The sequence below is a fragment of the Clavelina lepadiformis genome, chromosome 4 (assembly GCF_947623445.1).
Source record: "Clavelina lepadiformis chromosome 4, kaClaLepa1.1, whole genome shotgun sequence".
Classification (NCBI taxonomy): Eukaryota; Metazoa; Chordata; class Ascidiacea; order Aplousobranchia; family Clavelinidae; genus Clavelina; species Clavelina lepadiformis.
In genome coordinates, this window is record NC_135243.1 from 8,452,409 (window position 1) to 8,469,991 (window position 17,583).

At 35.4% G+C, this 17,583-nt stretch overlaps 2 protein-coding genes across 2 annotated transcripts; both read right to left on the reverse strand.

The window, feature by feature from the left end:
• Window positions 1-1,267: 1,267 nt before the first annotated feature.
• LOC143453300 (uncharacterized) lies at window positions 1,268-8,227 on the reverse strand. Its single transcript, XM_076954579.1, has 2 exons — window positions 5,847-8,227; window positions 1,268-5,779 (listed from the first exon to the last, which is right to left on the reverse strand). The coding sequence occupies exon 2, from the start codon at window positions 5,759-5,761 to the stop codon at window positions 2,591-2,593; it is 3,171 nt and encodes a 1,056-aa protein (XP_076810694.1). The 5' UTR covers window positions 5,762-5,779; window positions 5,847-8,227; the 3' UTR covers window positions 1,268-2,590.
• A 6,449-nt stretch (window positions 8,228-14,676) lies between these two features.
• LOC143452983 (uncharacterized) lies at window positions 14,677-16,776 on the reverse strand. Its single transcript, XM_076954139.1, has 2 exons — window positions 16,130-16,776; window positions 14,677-16,049 (listed from the first exon to the last, which is right to left on the reverse strand). The coding sequence occupies exons 1-2, from the start codon at window positions 16,428-16,430 to the stop codon at window positions 14,677-14,679; spliced, it is 1,674 nt and encodes a 557-aa protein (XP_076810254.1). The 5' UTR covers window positions 16,431-16,776.
• Between the last annotated feature and the right edge of the window lie 807 nt (window positions 16,777-17,583).

Sequence of the window (17,583 nt, forward strand, 5' to 3'; positions counted from 1 at the left end):
AAACCTTAATGTGTGATATGTAAATTGCAGTGAGAAACACTTAGTATAGACTTATCAAAATGCAAATTATTTAATGTGAACTTTGTACAGCTACTATACAATTGACTGTAGGGCTTACAGTCTAAAAAAAGCCTTAGAAGAATTTTGCTGGGTCTCAATTTTGGGACAAGTCGTGTTTTAGAAAAAGCATGGTATGTATCAAAATTTGCAAATTAGCTGGTAATAGATGTTAATGTATGATAAGGATATAATAATACAAAAGTAAGCTTCATACCACTTTTGTAGGATGCATAACAACATACATCATATTAAGTTTCCAGTAACATATCATGACATAGCCAAGCCCAAGCTCATAGAAATGTTTGTTTAAAATGCCTTCATCACAACTCTTAAACCAACATTAATATGCATTCCACACACAAAGTTGTTAAGTAGCATGATATTTCAATATAATATAAATTATAAAATAGTGACATGGAAGCAATAATTATCATAGTGAGAAGCATCAAGGCTTTCCCTGGTTCATAAATAAAAAAAAGTTGTACAGATAATATTCTTTCTGATTTGAGTCAAATGGCTGTTTGACACGAGTCAAACTAAGTTATACTAAAATCAATCCATATACTACTAACACCATATAGTTTCCTGACATCAAACAACATATTGCGTTGAAGCAGGTTAGCATTCGTCCGAGCCATCAACGATTTAATATACTTTTTTCAAGTTTACTTTATGACAAAAATTTACATTTTGTTACTGAAAGCTTAATTTTTTGCTGTCACACCTACCATAGCCTGATCTGAATCCGGTTGAACTATTTTGGACAACTGACTAAAGTCATGTTTAAGTCTTTGAAAAAAATGACTCAATTCAAGTCAATGACTTGAGTCGTCACAACAATTGAAGTAAAAATGTCTCTAACACAGCAATTTTTGCTATCTATTTTACAAATAAGAACACTTGCTTTGGTTAGGCACTAAATTATTGCATTGTATAAAGTTTTAAAGGAACTATGTTAGAATTACCATGAAAACAAAACAGCAAACATTTTATACTATTTTAATCGAAACTTTTCAACAGTTGTGTTTTTGTGCCATTTTGACATCATCCAAACTGATTTCAAACAAGACCTTGAACACGTATAAAGATGTAACTTATTTACAAATTAGAGTTACATTCTGTAATTCACTTAGTTCTTAAGCATAGCTGGTTCTGTAGCAAATCTAACCCTATAAGAAAAATTCATCACAGAAAAGAACAGTAGACATAGCGTAACTCAGAATGTATATTTACAAGCAGTTTATACAAACATCGTTTCTATAATTAAAGCTGTACGTCTAAACAATTCGTTCAATGTCAAGCTTTTATTTGTATGATATTTTACTATAGGATACAAGGCAAATTGAAAATCAGCTCATCTTTACCATACCAAGATGCATGACATCTTCTTCCAGATCCAAAGTAAAACACAGCAGATGCAAAAAATCAGCAACAAAATAAACAATTACATACCAAAAACACAAAACTCAGGCAACGAAATGTTTTTGCACAATTAAATTAAAATGAATCAATGATTAAGTTTATAAAAATAAACATGGCAGAATGTTGATAACTTATGTGGAAGCTTCAATATATATGTAGTAATTTCAACTATAGCAGTTAACGAACATTACCGAAACGTGTTAGCACCCTTTTGGTAAAGTTAATATGGTATAACTATGTCCACAAAAACAATAAATCGCAGATAAAATCAAATTATAACCAATCTGACAAACAGTTTTAACCAGGTAAATGGTTTCAAACCATGTAGGCATCATAGGTTATAATATATAAGTCTTATATAAGAATATAAGTTATTCCAGAAAAAACACTTAATAACATTTTAATCAGAAAATAGTTTATTTATATGCCATAGATACTTATATTAATCATTAAAATCATACTAACTCATATTTCACTGTCTGTATCATCTACACAATTTCCAAGTGTTATTTCACACTTGTTCCATTATATGTATACCATAGCTATAGCTTAATAGCTACCATAAAACAGAATAAAATCATGCTAAAAGAAACGTAACATTTATACACCGTAAATGTTGTACAGTATTGCACCCATGAGCATAATTTTGTTGTAGTTATTATCTTGAAGGCCGAAGATTATTTTGTCAAAAAAGTTTTTTCATTTGATAATGTATTATAGAAATTTTGCATGGGTGCAATTCCAAATAAACCAACATAGATAATGCTCAATAATAATAATGCAAGGCCAGTTTAGTGCTCAACATTGTAGTCATATGTCCGAAACAAAGTATGAAATAAATGTGAGTATATACACATTGTGCTAAGATGAAGACAACAGCAAGTTGTCTAATTTAAAATAGAACCCACATGATTAGCTGCTATGGCCGCAAATTGACAAAATGGTTCAAAGACTAATTAGTTAACAAAATGTTTTCATCATGTCTTCATAAAGTTTTGCATTCGCATATGGTGTTTACGAAAAATGGTTCGAAAGATGTCATTACAGTGTAACTACACAACTGGAACATTTCCCAATCATGAAGTAGAAATGATTGCCTTTGGCGTGTTTAGTGCAATAAAAGCTTGATCTTACGTTTAAGCAGAGGCTGCGAATTTCTTTTATCTACGGCCGCTCTTGCTGCATCAATGTTAGGAAAAGATACAATACCATCACCGGTTGGCTTCCCCTTGTTGTTGTACATCAGACGTATTGAGTCTGGAAGAACGTCAAATGGAGCAAAAAACTCTATGAGGTCCTCCCTTGTAACAGAAAAAGAAAGATTACTCATTTTCACTGTTACTATTAGAGCAGGGTTAACAGGGAATGGAGGACCGTTCATTGGAAATCTTGGACCCAAGGGTGGAGGAGGTGGCATTCCAAAGGGTACGTCCATCATCGAAGGTGGGGGCATTCTCAATAGGTCATCGGGAAATGAAGGTAAATGTGAATCCATCATTGGCCTTCCAAAATAATCTCCTCTTGGAGGACCAGCTGGTGAAATTGGAGGCGGAAATGGGGGTGGCGGGCCATCAAATCTTGGAACATCATTTGGTCGGAGCCTGTTTGCTGGTGCCCTCCATGGTGGTATATTATGCCTGTCATGATAGTGGGGTGAACTTTCAAATTTTTTCCCAGAACCATTGCTTTGAGGCTTACTGTTTTGAAAGCCAGCATTGTTTGAGTTCTGCTTTTGTGTTGCAACTTTCTTTTCATGGCCACGGATATCATTGTTCATTGCTTGTATTGTTAAAGGAAGCACTCTAATTATTTCCCCAGAAATTTTAACCTGGCCATGTAAATTAGCTGCTTTAACACATTCGTCAGAGTTAATGAGCTCAACGTAAACTTCTCCTTTACATTTTCCTTCAAGATTACGTATTACGACTACCCTATTAGGAACATACCTAATATTACCCATAATATTAATTACATCTTCTTCTACTGTGTTAGGTGGAGCATTACCAATGCATACGCAGGTCATTCTATCGTCCAGTATTCTCTTGGTAAAGAAGCTTTCATCATTATCATCGTTATCAAATATTGGCTTGAATGTTCCACCTTTTGTAATTTTGGTGTATATCTGTCCGAAATTGGACATTGTTGCTTGTTTAACCAACACACTGCGACCCATGAATTTTTGATCATCTTTCAATGCAGCTTTTGCAGCATCTTCCGATGAGGAGAACTTCACAAAAATGTGGCCAGATCTGTCTCCATTAGCTTTGTTGACAAACTGGATGCCATTTTTAGATATTTTTAAACCTTGAAAAAAATTTCGCACAGCATCTTCATTCGCATTGTAAGGAGAGTTGGCTATTCTTACAAAATTACTGGATGTGATAGCTTCATTAGTTGGAGGAAGTTGACGATTTGCAGGCTGAGGAGTTAAAAATGGTGCAGGTGGAAGATTTGCACCTGGTGGTATCATTACTGGAGGTACTGGGGGTGGAGGGCCTAGGGGAGGTGGCATTGGAGGTGGGCTTACAATAGAAGGTGGAGCAGTATTTAAAATTGCAGGTTTAGCTAACAATAAATTTGGCGGAAGGTTATTTTGAAATCCTGACTGTAATGTTGGTACACTGGGTACACCAAAAGAGGGTGGGTTAACTACTGGTAATGATGGATTAAGTCCTATTGGCACAGTTGGTGCTACCATGGTGCCAGAGTTACCTCTACTAAATATAGTTGGAAAACCAGCCGGTGATGCTTGCATGATATTGGGGGCTGACTGTCCAACCAAAGGCATACTTGTTACAATATTGGATGTTGTGTTGCTGCTGTCTTCCTCAATGTCCATTTCTCCCGCTCCCGTGACAACATCTTCTCTGGACAACTTCATCCGTTCCTCTTCAATTTGCTTTTGCAGCTCTTCTTTAACAAGTGCCTCACGTAAATTCTGCTCTTCTTCGTATCTTATTTGCTCGATCAGTTTTTGCCTGCTAATATCCGAAGAAGTAATTTGTTTTTCCAGTTCAAGCCTTTTGCGTCCACTTTCTTCTTTTTCATGTTGTCGTCGCAGCCACTCATCCATTTCTTTTTGTTTTCGAAGCTGATGTTCACGTTTCTTTTGCAGATTTTCTTCTTCCAACATCTTTCTTTCACGAAGTTTCTTTTCCTTTTCTTGCTGCATTCGTTCACGATTGTATTCTTCCTCACGCTTTGACTTGATATATTTCTTATGGTGGCGTATTTGATCTATCATACTCTGTTTAGGTAGCCCAATGACACGCACTTGCTTTCCATTCAACATGTCACCATCCTTGTCAAGTGCTTGTTTGTAATCCGAATACGAACTAAATTCCACATAAGCACTCCCTCTGCAGACGCTACCGTCCATTTCCACAAACAGCCCACCATCCAGGAAACGTAGCCCAAGAAAGAAGTCACCGACAGATTTAATGGTTGCAGTTGGCGGCAAACCACGCACCTCAACACAGTTGTCCATTTTAATAGGTGAAAATGCTCTCGATCGTTTTGGGGTTACTTCATTAGGTGAGATACTTGATTGGGTTCTTTTACGATTCCCATTTGGACCCAGTCGAATTGTTTCGCAAGGCTGAGAGCTAGCAAGCAGCCATTTTCTTTCGGTAATGGATGTCAGTTTAACAAATCTGCTTCCTATATACTTTCTGTCTCGTTTCATACCTTCACGTTTTTCCAATGCAGAACCAAATTTAACAATGCCAGTACCATTTTTCCTGTTTTTCTCATCAAGCATAAAACGCACTGCAACAATCGATAAGGGAGAAAAAAAGTAAATAATGTCATTTTCATTCACACTAAACGGCATTCCTTTGATTTCAACATGTACATCATTCATATCTGGCATTTCAGGAGTAATCTTTGGACTAGGTGCTTTTGCTTGGGGATGTCTCTGATTTGTTTGATATCCTGAGGCTGTTGAATGACCCGAAAGATTAGTGATAGGTGGTTCTGGCAGGCGATGACCTCTTAGTTCTTCACATATTCTCTGGCTGTCTTCAATGACATTCTTCATTTCTGTATGGCTGCTGAGAGTGAGCTTTATTTTGGATCCACAAAGAATCTCAACATCCCGAAGCATTGCTTGTCTTGCATCTTCGTCAGTAGCAAATAAAATGAACGCAGTGCCATCATTACCGCCAATGATATGAACACCTCCATCTGGAATTTGCAGACCACCAAAAAAATTTCGGATGTCTATTGTCCCCGCAACAAGAGGAAGATTCCTCAATCGGATCACGACACCAGTTGACATCCCTAAGAAATTCTAACCCTAAAAAACATACATATACGCATGAAAAACTTATATACATATAGGACAGCCAAAAAAAAATACTTACTGAGCAAAAGTGCTTGAACTTTTGCTTCACGTCAACGAAATATCAGTACATGATTCCAGACATAGCAATACCTTATTCCAGGACCTCAATTATGTAGAAGGCCAAAATGACAGTTTAAAACTTTTATGTAAAAATGTTTTCAATATAATTCAGCTTCTCCAGTTTATATTTTCATTGTAAGTGTTTGTGAAATTGTAGTGTTAATCACAAAATAAAATAAAAAACTTCCTTGACCAGTCACCTTGTTACCAAATAATACCAGACATGCTACGAAATAAATTGCGATTGCAAAATATATGGCCCTCATTAAAGTATATATATATATTTTATTTAGAATTATACCTTATTTAAATAACAAAGCCACAAGAAGTTAAGCGGATGGGCTTGGGCTTATAAAGCGGATTGTGTGTTTTTGTCAATCTAGAGCTTATAAATGACTGTACACAATAGCCACACACAACAGGTAAGTTTGTTGTTGCATGCAACAACTTTGGCTGCATATTTGGTAAGTTTTCACTTTACCGTAGTATTTTAAATTCTGAATCTTTCACACACCGCAACAGTTATAGTACATCACAGTATGAGTAAGGACCCGATCAAGCTTGTGACACAACAGTTGCATGGGATACTGTAGTTAGTTTGCCGCGCATATTGAGGGTGTACAGAAACAATACGCTGCTTGGTTGCATTTAATGTATAGTCTACCGTAGTACACTACTGCAAAATCATCATCACCTATGTACTCACGCTCAAATTATGCAAAATCTCTCCGAAAATGGGTTTATTAGACAAAGTTTTAAGCTTTAAAAGCAGTGCATTTTACTACAGGAAAAAATGGAGTAAATCGGGACCGTTCTGAATTGGGCCTAATAGGCGACTGGGCTTATAATTTTATAAAGCAGCGACTACTGTAGATGTCTACATTTATATAAACCGTACTCCAATAAGGGACATATGTAGTCCGAAACACGACACCTATGGGCATATAACATGTGCGTAGCTACTCTTGTGGTACTATTTACAGTAATTTGGTATACACTACAATTGCTAACACTTTTTAACAAAAGCTCTTCTTTTGATAAACATAGCAACCATATTTCTCAAAAATAGCCACTCAAAGATGGCAAGGAAAAATTGGATCACATCAATAATTCTTATTGTGCGTAAATTTACATTAAAAGGTATGTTTGCAAAATGAAAGATATTCTGTTTAAAACATATCAAATATATAAAAAAATCACATTAAATTGCACAAAGTAAAGTTCACTTCTTCATATGAGCCGGCCGCTTGGACTACAATTGTAAACAGACCAACCAGTGAAAGTAAATAACAATCATTAATTTGAACTCAATAATGTTACTAAGGATAAGCACAAGAACATTTTCGCAGAAAAAATCTACTCTCTTTTTAGCAAAAAAAAGAAGTGGTGGGCTCTGTAGCAGTGGCGAATCTAAAAAATTCTTGACGAGAGTGTTCCTGAGCTGATAGAATGTTGAGGATTTCCGAAACTAGGAACAAGTATAACGTCATGTAACCTTTCGCAGCCACATATGATTAGGAGGGATTTTCCGTGAGGATGATTATTCGGATTCGTACAAATTCAAATATCAAGGTCGACACTAACAAATCTCCAATCGATTCGTATCAGCACAAATGATTAAATTTGATCACAAAGTCGCCAAATCTTGTTTCTAACATGACATAATTGCTAAAACTTAACTATGAAAAGGTGGTTTAAAAAGCAAAAATCCTTTTTAAAGTCAATAACCTCTAGTAAAAAATGTTAGCTTTCCTTTCGCTTTACCAGGAAAAATTTATCATCATTTCTCAACAAAGTCATTAAATTTATAAGTAATATTGTATTCAGGTTTGCCGTTGTTGGTATTTGCGTTTGCCCAAATTTTCCACACAGGAGATATTCGGCTAATCTATTCAGGTTTAGGTTCATATCGGATGTAACAGTAACTTGAAGTAGGTTGCTAGAGTTAATTCCGGTGCACTTAATACGTAAAGAAGTAGCAAGTTAGTGCATATTGACTAAGACACTTTTTCCTACTTATTGACAGTTTTGGTAACTTGCGTGATTTTGTGACGTCGTGAAAGTACCCACAGAGTAGTTTTTGATTCAATAGGCTGACATGCGTATGAGGCTAACAAAAGATTGTATTTAATCGAAACCAGCATTAAAGTATCTTATATTTAAGTGAAAAGTTAGGCGATGTATTTATATTGGTCAAGCTCGACGCCTTTAGTGCTAGGCTGTAGCTGACACTAACCAGCCTGTACTCATGGCATAAACTTAGCCTATTTATTTGCTAAAACCAACGTGATGACGGACAGATCTGGAACGTCACACCGTTCATCTGGTTAACCGTTATATTCACTAAAGTCTCTCCACGAACTCTTTATTCTATATTTGAGATTTCTATGATATTTGATTTTCATTACTGTCTTTCTGGCACAATCATAGCGCCCGTAAGTCAAGACGTGTTTCCAATAAAAATACTACTACTTAAAAATACTTTCTGCTGAAAGTTTTGTAGAAATGACGGCGTTATTTGTTTGGAATGTAAAACAAGTTTTATTTAGTTTACCACTGACCAGGTTAGACTGTGCCTTTTTGGTCAAAAAATCGTGTAGGCTAATTTCGTCAAATGTCACGCTGGCCCGCGACATTTGAATGTATTATGGCGATTGTAATAGTGAATTGTAATAATTTATATAATGGGCATTTTAATAAGCGATTGTGTGTTCTCCAGCTGGATAAAATGTATTATTAAGAAAGCTGTACTTTCCTTGGTTAATCATGTCATTCAAACATTTATTTCCTAAAACCGACATATTTGTCCCAGTATATAAGTGTTTTTAAGTGGCGTCATATATTCGGAGTGTACGAATTTAGATGGAACTTGTGGTAAAGAATCTCAGTGACGTAGAATATGTTAGATTTTTAGTTATTACTATGAAATAGTTTTGTACACGTATCATGACATAAATAACAGTGTCTTTCCCTGATTGGCTGAGCTTGGTGATATAAAAACTGAGGCTTTGTTCAAAGCGAGCATTTTTCCTTTTTACCCCATCCTTCAATTCAAGTCATTAGCTCTATTCGAGTTTTGAAATGGATATGAAATCGCTTCTGATGTAATTACGACTACATTTGGAAATAAGAATTTGGACTTTATGAACGTTGGGCTGACTTAAAGAAACAATCATAGAAAGCAGAAACAACAGAATCAAAAATAGAATAGTCATAGAGTTGTAATGGAATGATTGGTTATTGTAGTTGAACTTGACTGTACCAGTCACTCCAATACAATCTTTGATTGTCTGAATGTTTATTGTCATCGATATAATGAGCCTCAAGGTCGTTGTTTGCTTAATCAATCCTAGACTCGATTGTTCAGCTAAAAGCTGATTGTCTTGTGAAGCCGACAAGCAGAGTTGTCTGACTTAACACTGAGCTTATCTTAGGTTGTACTGTTCAGTAGTTTGCACAAATTTGTTGATTGTATAAACTGGTTATATTGTTTCTTCGTTATACGATTACAAATTGACAGAACATTGGCACATCAACAGCACTTCATTCAACAGTCAATGTAATAGCATTATGGCTTAGCTATATTCAACTGCATTAAATTGCTGATTGCTGATTATTCCCAGACTTGCTAATTCGTACTGTCCTACGCTAACAAACTTATTTTCGACAAACTGTACGCGTACGAGAAAGGCAAAATATTACGTCACAACAATGGTACAGGAAATGATTGCGGGTCGTGTTACTCTTTGCTAAAACGACGCATAAGTATTAGAATTGTAAATCTCACATAATCTGTATATTAGTTTTGGTTATAATCACAATATTATCACAGAGTTATAAAAGAAAGACTAAAGCCTTTGGGCCAACCTAATACAATAAACCTCGCAATCCCCATAGTATACTGGGAGCGAAATTTCTATTGTTTTGTTTCGTGGAGATCAGATCCCGAGATAAAAGCTGACACGTCTTATCTACAACAGACCGTCGACCACACGTTCCACAGTGTATTCTTGCAAATGCTGTCAGGTATCACATCACCAATTTTGAGTGTGATCCTATTCATTTTTTTGATACTAAGTTTTATTTGGAGCACTGTATTTACGATTTGGTTCTATTGATTTTCCAATGCTTCGATCCATCATTCGGTCACGCATTAATCTTTTTACAAGTAAACCTCACGACCCTACCCCAGTTGATAAGCCTGAAAGTAATGCTAGTCATCAAACTCATGACTCTAGCAATGACCATACCAAGTAACTTTATCTTGATCTCTCCACTTCACTATGAATTATTCTATATGTAGGCTACATAGGCTACTTCATGCTGTATATCTTAACATTCATTTTGTTAGTATAAAATGCTAATTGTGTTCTTGTATTAATTGTGTTTCTTCATTATTACTCTTATGTAAAATCAACATTGTGTTCATTCGCGATTTATGTATTTTTTGTGCTACAGTTGATATTCGTTATGCTAAGGTCACATTTCAAATCTTAGTTTGTGGTTAAGAATTCAACTTCGTTCTCCTTGCTCACTCAGTTGAATCCTGGGGAGTAATATATCTATAATATAATATATCTATAATATATATTTATAATTTATCTATAATATAATAATATATCTATAATATAATATATCTATAATATAAATCTATAATATATCTATAGTAGGCTATATCTATAATATATATCTATAATATATCTATAATATAATAATATATCTATAGTATATCTATAATATATATCTAAAATATAATATATCTATAATATATGTTTATAATATAATAATATATATATAATATGTAATATATCCTTGGGAGTATAATCTCCCACGCTTACAGTAGTTTTTACATCATTGACGATCCTGTATTTATCATTACGCTTTGAGCTGTGTCTTGTTGTATGAAATTTTCCCCAAATCCTGGCTCCTGTATAGGCTATTTTTGTACTTCACATCAGTGCAATAAGCTTGCAGTTTGATCGTCAGCCATGCTACTGTACGGTATTATATCTAAAGTTAGCTCTAGCAGTGTAGTTAGTCTATGCGCGATGAATTATTTCCAGATACCCTTTCTCTGCAGTTTTATGTCATATTTATAGGTCATATGTTGTAGTGTATTTGGTATAAATGTCCCACTTGAACCATCTTGCTTAATTTCAGTATCAGGCTTCTCAGGTTCCGGTATATTTTTTCTCATTATTCTCAGCAAAATTGTACCAAATATATCGACGTATTGCTATGACCATCTTCCGATGCGCGTGAGAAATGCTTGCTGATTATTTATTGCTGTAATACGTGTATATATACTTGTACATATTGTCAGTATATTCATTCATTCTAATTCTTCTACGATAAATTTCTGTGTTCATCCACCAACAGTTTACCTACTTACAGTGCAATCAAGTCTGTAGTTATCAAGACTTCTGTAAGCAATACTTATCAATAAAACCATTGAAACAAAAGTACAAGAGTGGTATTAAAATCTGTCAGGCATCTTATCATAAGACGCATTCAGGTCTCAATTGAAAGTTGACGATGAAATTTCAATATCCCTGGAATTGATCTGCTATTTCTACATCAGTAGATGAACCTGGCTGTGAAAAGATATTAACGACTGGAGAATCGAGACTCATTAAATAGCCAGTTCATTTACTAGCCATACTCATAACCATTGTAATGGTTGGATTATCTGGACAATCGTAACCAGCAAACCAAGTTCATCACATAATGATTATAAAAATACGCTGTACTCAAGCTATAGCAAGCTGAAAAATCGTAATCTGCTTTAACATGTGTAATAAACGAGCCAGGTTCAAACTGCAAAGTACAACTTTTTACATCATAGTCTTCAGTTTGTACCTTATTGTCGTTCGCCACAAAACAAAAACAAAACATTTTAATGTGTAATTGTGCAATGAATTGCCTGAACCGCTGTAAATATTTTCTCTGAAAGTATGGTCACGGAACTATTTGAGCATATAACACAATATCAAAAGTTATCAACTACCAAAGCGAGAAAAATGACCTTTTTTACTTTTACACTTTGCACACTTTTACAGCAAAGTAGAGTTTTTCTGAAATCATGGGAAAAGCATAAAGCCCAGCAAGAAACTTTGCTATAGGCTACAATAGAATTTGTGACAGAAAATTGTTTATTGGTATCAGCAAAGATAGTCGATCAGATTTGCATTTTTCTTGTTTGACGTTTATAAAGTTAAAGTTCATGCTTATTTTCAAGCTATTAACAAGTGTACCAGCAGGTTTAACAAAATTCCTCAGTCATAAGTGTAGTGTTATCTCTATGCTGCATGCAGAGGTGGGCAGTCGGTACTTTGAAAGTACCGTCGGTAACGGTACAAGTAGTTGGAAAAAATGTACTGACGGTTCCGGTATTCGGTACTATTTTAAAGTAGTCCTACTTTGTCAGTACTCGGTATTTTTGTGCAAAAGATGCTGTTGCAAATGCAATGTTTTTCGCTGTTATACCTCCAGTAAAGGTTATCCCAGGTCAAAACATATGTGACCTTAATCGCTTGCAATTTTGCTTCAAATTTCTAGATTTAAAAAGATGAACAGAAGCTAACATTGGTATTAAGGATTAATTAACATGTATTTTTGAAAACATACTTCTTAAAATTTTGAAATAATCATGTAAAAAGTACCGAGTACCGGGACCGACAGAAATTTCTTGAAAAAAGTTGTTCGGTGCAGAGATTCTGTACAATAATTCGGTACTCTAGTACCGAGATACTACCTACCTATGGTTGTATCGTTATAGCTATATTTGATGCCCATACAGCAAATGACATGGGTCCTTTTAAAATCCATCCAGGATCATTATCATTGTTATGCTTTATTCACTTGTGTTTGCCACAGTTTATTTTTTACGATAACCTGATCACGTTATGGAAAGGATTACACAATTTGTACCAGTTTCTTGTTGATGACGCTTGGATCCTTTCGGCTTTTATTTGACGTAAACTTTTCTACATTTTTAAACATTGATTATGAAATTCAGGTACAAATCGGCTGGCCGATATCGACGTCCACTAGATGACAGCAAGAGTCAGTACAGTGCCTTTGATTTTGTGCTCGCATCGGAAAGCGATAGATTCACAGCTCAAAAATGTAAAAACAGAGAAAACTTTTAAAACTTTTAGGCACTTCAACTTCTTAAAAGGCTAAAACAAATCCATTTAAATACTGAAATATATTCGAATATAAGTTGGACGAGCTTTTTCATCGTCCAACTTATCTATAGCGGCTTGGGTGGCTATTTCTAATAACATTGAACCATTTCTTGCAATGCGTTTTCCAACTGGTTGACATTACATCCTTGACATGCTTTAGTACATTCTAACTGCACCAACAATAGAGTCAGATAGTTCAACAGGTAAATTAAGTAAAGATACCGTCATAAGTCAAATCACCTTTTCACATCTACAAAGCCGTTGCCAGGCCAGTGTAAACATTTTTCAGGCAAATAAGTACGTTTCTGGTTAAGGATGTAGTTAAAATTACTTTAGCACTAAAAATACTTTGTACAGAATACCAAAAAAAATTATGGATATCTTCATTTGCAAATAGCTACGACTTGAATCTGTCTGAAAATGGAATATAGAGAAGCATATCAGATTTGGGCTTACAACAATAGACTACTGATTCGGTTTGGGCATACAACGAAAAAAAGTTAATTATTTTTAAAATGCAGTAAATTAAATCGTTGTAAAATATTTTCAAATTTTTTTATTGATGTATGGTTACCGCCGATCAATGGCAGAAAATAACCTTGTCGAAAACCTCTATAAGACTGAGCAAATGGTATTAATGCTTGTGGTTGTTTATTTGGGCTTAAAATTCTTGTGCACTGTTTACGTGTGGCACGTGCTACATTCAAAGATTGAAATAGCACGTGCATGGTGAACAAACTTTGTTGAAAGGTTATTCTCGGTAGGTGACCGATAGTAACGCTTAAGATAACAAGTAACCGTTGAGTTCCGATAAATCGTTCTTTGTTAATGTTGGGAAAGTATTTCGTGTTATTGCAGTCCAAGCGGGTTGTACCAGGGACAAAAACAGAGTACTGAAATCAGTTAATAATTTATTCACTAACCAATCGTAGGAAAATGACTGCACGTTATTTTCTGGAATTGGGTTCACTATAGGTTGTCGTTCTAAAGTTAACTTTTGTGTCCTACCTTTACGAAAAGAGTTTGAATAACACTGTGCTGCGTTTGAAAATTTTTTTTCATAGGTCAAAGATGTTTTAACTGTTTCTGAATCGATTTTTTGCGCTGAACTCAAAAATGCAACCAGTTTTTTTCAATCAGGTCAAGTTTTTTTTCTATCACATATTTAATTATGCTAGCTTTGGTCATTATTGTGCACAAAGAAACTAATTTCTGGGGTAGCTTAATTGGTCATGCATGTTGTCAATTTTCGCAAGATGGTATTTTTATTTGAATGTAAGGTTTTTGCAATGACAGCCATTTTAAATACTAAAAAAATATAATGACACAGTTGAAATAAAGGCACTTACAACTAACCAAGAAAGCTTCCTAACACATAATTTTGTTCAACGGCGCTCAACTTAAAAGTAGAAGTTAATATGTTACACTATAGACACGTAAACACTTCACATCACAAATGTGTTTTAAATGTGAAATACTTGCCAACATCAATGTGTGAAATAAAAATGAAGTGTTCGAAATAGCTTAACACAGAAAGCGTTGTGCGGCACATGATGATATTACGACGTTAAATGCAATAACAATATAAATACAAATGATTTATGCTGACAAAAAGTGTCGCTTCAAAGATTTTCTTCTATGTGTGGTATTGGGAAGATCTCTTTTTAAGCACCAACAGTAATCTGCAAGCATGTTTACATCCCAGTATCCTTGGTACCTTTCTTCCATATGGCGAAGGTCTTGGTGGAATCTCTCTCCCTGTTCTTCGCTGTAGTCACCACAGTTGTCAGGAAAGTAATCTAAATGCGAACTCAGAAAGTGCATTTTTACAGACATCCGGGCTCCAAGGGATTGAAAACTTTCAAGCAGCTCTTTAACCTGTGCTTCATAATCAGGGCTTCTATGCTTTCCAAGGAAGTTTGAAATTACTGCTCGAAATCCTGTCCATGCTCTTTTTTCTACTGCACTCATGTGTGCATCAAAACCTTCGTCTTTCATCAGCTCACGGATCTGTGGCCCATCAAAGACTCCTGCTCGTAGCTTCGCTTCAGAGATACGGGGAAATTTCATTTGTAAGAACTTGAAGGTTGGGCCATCCTTATCAAGTGCTTTGGTATAGTTTTTCATGAGACCAAGTTTAATGTGGAGAGGTGGCAAAAGAATATTTTGTGGATCAACTAAGTAAGCAAATTTGACATTTTTAAAACCAGGTGTAAAACTTGTTCTGGGTGGCCAGCTAATTTGTGTGTAGTGGCGATCATCAGCCCTCGAGTCCCACAGACACAAAAAACATGGATGTTTAGTGTAACCGGCCTGTAACCCAAGAAGTATTGAAATCATTTTTAAGTCTCCACATATTTTCCATTTGTGTTGGCTATACTGAAGAGATTTCAAAAGGAATTTCATGTCTTCATAGCATTCAGTGAGCTTCACTGAATGTCCAACAGGAACAGAACCAATCTTATTGCCATTGTGTAGTAATACTACCTTCAAACTCTTTACAGATGAGTCCAAAAACAATCGCCATTCTGCCGAACTGTAGACTATGCCCAAAGCTAATATTAATCCTGAAACATCTTGACAGTATACTAGGGAATGGTCTTCGTCATAATTGAAATATTTTCTAAACTCTTTATCTCTATACCGATACCAGAAATATGTGGTGCATGGAGCTAGCAAGTTGTTCTCACGTAGTCGTGATCCTAGGAGCTGAGCGGATTCTTTGGTGAGATTTAAATCTCGTGTTAGGTCATTCAGCTCAGGCTGTGTAAGAGGCTTCGGTTGGCTTGTACTTTGCTCTGCATCCCATGTGTCTTGTTCACTTGCTTTGCTCTCTGCAGATGAAGAACACTCCATTTCACTTATTTCTCCAGGTGGTTCTGGAACAGGAATACCAGGGCCGTGTGGTACTGGTTTCATGGCTGAAGAAACATCAGGGTACTTCACATGTTGTTTGTTCTTCCGGTTTATTCCTAAAATGAAAAAGAACACTTTTATTCTTAAATCAAGCAATTAATGAAAATGCCTCCATACAGTGCAAGTATCAGCATACCTTGTAAGTTGGTCATGCAAAAATAACAATCAGTGACATGGTCTTTTCCTTCTCTCCATACCATAGGAATACCAAAAGGAAGGCTCTTTATTTTCTTTAGGCTCCATAATCTCAAGTTTTCAACGCAGGCTTTACAACATATGTGCGGAGCAAATGCCTTGTCCTGATCGCCTAGTTTTACTCCAAAATACGCATAATATGCTTTCTTAACAAACTGCGTAATTTTTGCTTGGCGACTGCGCAGGGTGACCTTGCCACATATGTAACAGAACCTGTCTGGATCGTTTTTGCACTTTCTCATTGTACAGTACTGTAAAAACAAATCATCTAAACTGCACACTAAACTAGCCTGTAAAAACAAGTTCAGAAGTTTAACTTTTCAAGCACCAGGTGCATTCGTTATGTTCTTCTCATTGTGATGTCACTCAAGTTTCATCAAAACTTAATTCAAAAGCTAAATCATTTTTATGACACCACAAATCTCAATCGCAAACGCTGAAAGCTGAAGTTGTCAAAAATTTCAAATGCAATTTGCAAAAAAACTAGACCTGATTGAAGAAAACGGATAACAGTTTTGGATTCAGCATCAAAAAGTACACTAAGAACCGTCAATACTTTAGTAACCTAAAAATTAACGCAGCACAGTGTAATGCTTTTTTACACAACACCCCCACAAGTTTTAATGGGTTGCTATATTTATGCAAAAACCTGTCCTTCCAAAATACGGTTCCGGTCGGCAATCGGGCCAGCCAGTAGTCTATACCATTTATTGGAAGATGCATTAAGTGCTTTGTAACCGGCTACACTTTAGACAGGCATGATGTTTGTTAGATACCAAAATGCTATTACAAATTGCCTACTTTGTGTGTCAAGTCGTTTGAGTGCATGTTTGAACAACATATTCTGCACTTTTGTTTGCAAACTCAGAATGATCCGCATTCGCACGCAAACTCGGTCATTGCACTAAATCGGAAAACATTGAAATGTTTTTTCGTGCGTAGTTACTGATGATTTCATACTGTAATCTTCCGGCAAATTAAAATGAATTGCCTTCGACATTCACTATACAACCATACATACGTAACTTATAAATATAATTTATATTGTATATGAACTTCTTTTCCTCATTTCCTGTGCTGTATCCTCCTTTAGTGTATACGTCTCCTTGTGCATGCAACAAAAAAAGTAAAAATAAATAAAAACATATAGGTATAAATTATGTGTTTTTCTTGATAGTTTTCTTCGCCCAGCATGGAGCATATAGACTATAATTCAATAAAAATTGTTGTTATTAATCCCTTTGACCTTACAGTGTAGCCAATGCGTTTGCCGCAAAACATCTGGTGTAGTTAATGAAGATTACGAATTCTTTGCCGAACTAGCAATATTATCAAGTTTCGTAGTGTTTACAATTTAAACTTTTCAAATACTAAACTGATGATTATTAAAAAATA